Genomic DNA, 2,500 nt, shown 5'->3' with positions numbered 1-2,500 from the left:
CTTCATCACTCAAGACTCTGAGATGAATAAGTAATCCTGAAGAATACCGTGACGTCATAATTAATCCAATACTAATATTGATGTATTACTGCATATTTCTAACCCCATAAAGTATACTAAGCTCATAAGTATTACCAGTGAGTTCAGGATGAGGCTCTTTTAGCATGTAAATTTACAATACGATATCATATTTCATCAGTGAAGACTTTGAGATGAATAAGTAATCCTGAAGAATACTGTGACGTCATAATTAATCCAATACAATTATCACATATTTCTAATCCCATAACGCATACCAGGCTCATAAGTATTATCAGCGAGCTCAAAATGAGGCCCTTTTAGTATGTATTAAATATTCAAGACACGATATCATACACGATATCATGCATGATATTTCTTGGTACATAAGTAGCTCCCTCGGAGTGTCGTGACGTCATACTTAATATTGTTGTATTAAAGCATATTTTTAACGCTATCTCTGACGTGCAACAATACTCAATCACATATCAGAATAGTGTTCGTCGTAGTACAGGTAAGTACTCTAATTCTAAGTATGACTAGTACCTACATTATCTTACTTAGGATGACGTAACCTAATTCTAAGTATAACTAATGCCTACATTAATGCTACTTACGATGACGGAACGTCATTCTCAGTATGACTATAGTAGATTCACATCAACCGTGCATTGGACGTCTAGGCCAGTCCCTTACGACGCTCCTGATTGGCTGCTGATAAGCCAATCACAGGGCTGGAAACTCTCAGCCTCTCGAAAGACTTCGCATAGGCAGGATGTATGTTCCACCTCTCCTGAAAGACGTATTCCCCAGGAAAGGTGGAACATACATCCTGCCTATGTGAACTCTCTTGAGAGACTAAGAGTTTCCAGCCCTGTAATTGGCTTATCAACAGCCAATCAGGAACGCCGTAAGGGCTGGCCTAGACGTCAAATGCACGGTTGAAGTGAATCTACTATAGTAACTACATTATTGTTGTTACTTAACGATGAGGGACCCTAATTTCAAGTATCATATTACCAGTACTTGAATCATTGTTACTTACCAATACTGGAAGATAAGAGGAAGTCCTTCTCCCTTTGACCTCAGGAATGCCAGGACCTCCAGTCGTCGAGGTGGACGTCAGAGGTCAGGTCGTGGCGGGAACCGTCCTCGAACTGACCTGTACCAGCACTGGAGGTCACCCGCCACCCCGGATCAGGTCAGTATGGGTCGTTTGCGATGACCTGAAAAGGGGGTGGGAAGTAGTCTTAATGACGGAGGAAATCGCTTAATATGTGATAGTAAAATTGACTCATTTAATAATTCAGTTTCATATTTGTGAATTTGCATCAACTGACAATAACATTTTCCATGTTTAGCATCTTTTTAACTTCTGGTAGTTATTAAAAAAATCCTATTTTTCTGGTTCATGTTTAATTATACAGATTTACTTCCATTCCTCTTACCTATTAACAGCCACCACTCTCACCTGTAACTCATTATGTTCTCTATTTGCACCTAATTCCCATTTCCTTACCTTTCACATCCCCCCTCCCCCTCTTGTTACCTTAATTAACCATCTACCTCGCTACCCATAAGGTCCCACAACATCCAATGATTTACCTGTTACCTATTTACCTATAACTAATTATCTAAAGTAACCTGATCTCTTCATCATCTCTCTTTCATCTACCTCGTAATCATCAGACCTTATTTCTTCACCTCTTCTAATATCTCGCCTGACCTCTGACCTCATCTACCCAACAGGTTATTCAAAGGTGAGGAGGAGGTCGAAGTTCAGGAGCAGCAGAGGGGGAACGTGACCTGGGCGAGGGCAGCATTCAAGGTCGTGCCCGCAGACAACGGGGCAAAGGTCAGGTGTGAGGTCAGCAACGCTGCAACGACCACGCCCCTCACCGCTCATACGACTATCAGCCTTATGTGTGAGTACTTGAGGCTCAAATCAGTCTGGCTTAAGATGAAAAGTAGTGTTGTAACGCCCACAAGAATAGTGCTTCTACCTAATCAATCTTATTTTCAGATTCCTATATGAACTTTGAACTTTGCTATTTTTCTGTATCATTATTTGACGAACGATTTACAAAAACACACAGACGCATATATATATATATATATATATATATTATATATATATATATATATATATATATATATACACGATATTCATTCTAGTTGTATCGGTTATCATATATATTATCATAGATATTACTGCATCAGCTGCATTTAACTTGTAAATAGTCTTCTCTAATTTTCGAATAATTGCTTTCTCTCTGCTATTACAACTGACTAGTATTGCGCCGATATTACTGATCAGGAGGAGTCAATTTCAGGTATATTGCTTAAAATTTATTTGTCGCAATAAATAGATAAACAAATAGGTCAAACGACGAGAAGTGTCTTGAAGGAAACTTCCTCCAACCAATAGCAAGAACGCATAGAGCCACCAACCAATGAAAACTCGGCTAGCGGTTGACCCCCT

The 2,500-nt window shown here is 39.4% G+C and overlaps 1 protein-coding gene across 1 annotated transcript in view; it reads left to right on the top strand.

The window, feature by feature from the left end:
• LOC135198010 (nephrin-like) overlaps positions 1–2,500 on the top strand; it is a 396,664-nt gene that overhangs the window by 351,382 nt on the left and 42,782 nt on the right. Inside the window, exons 10-11 of the mRNA XM_064225356.1 lie at positions 1,108–1,219; positions 1,768–1,943. Coding sequence (XP_064081426.1) covers positions 1,108–1,219; positions 1,768–1,943 — 288 coding nt within the window. The remainder of the gene's footprint in view (positions 1–1,107; positions 1,220–1,767; positions 1,944–2,500) is intronic.

This window comes from Macrobrachium nipponense, chromosome 23 (genome assembly GCF_015104395.2).
Source record: "Macrobrachium nipponense isolate FS-2020 chromosome 23, ASM1510439v2, whole genome shotgun sequence".
Classification (NCBI taxonomy): domain Eukaryota; kingdom Metazoa; phylum Arthropoda; class Malacostraca; order Decapoda; family Palaemonidae; genus Macrobrachium; species Macrobrachium nipponense.
This window is presented reverse-complemented; position numbering and strand designations above follow the sequence as displayed.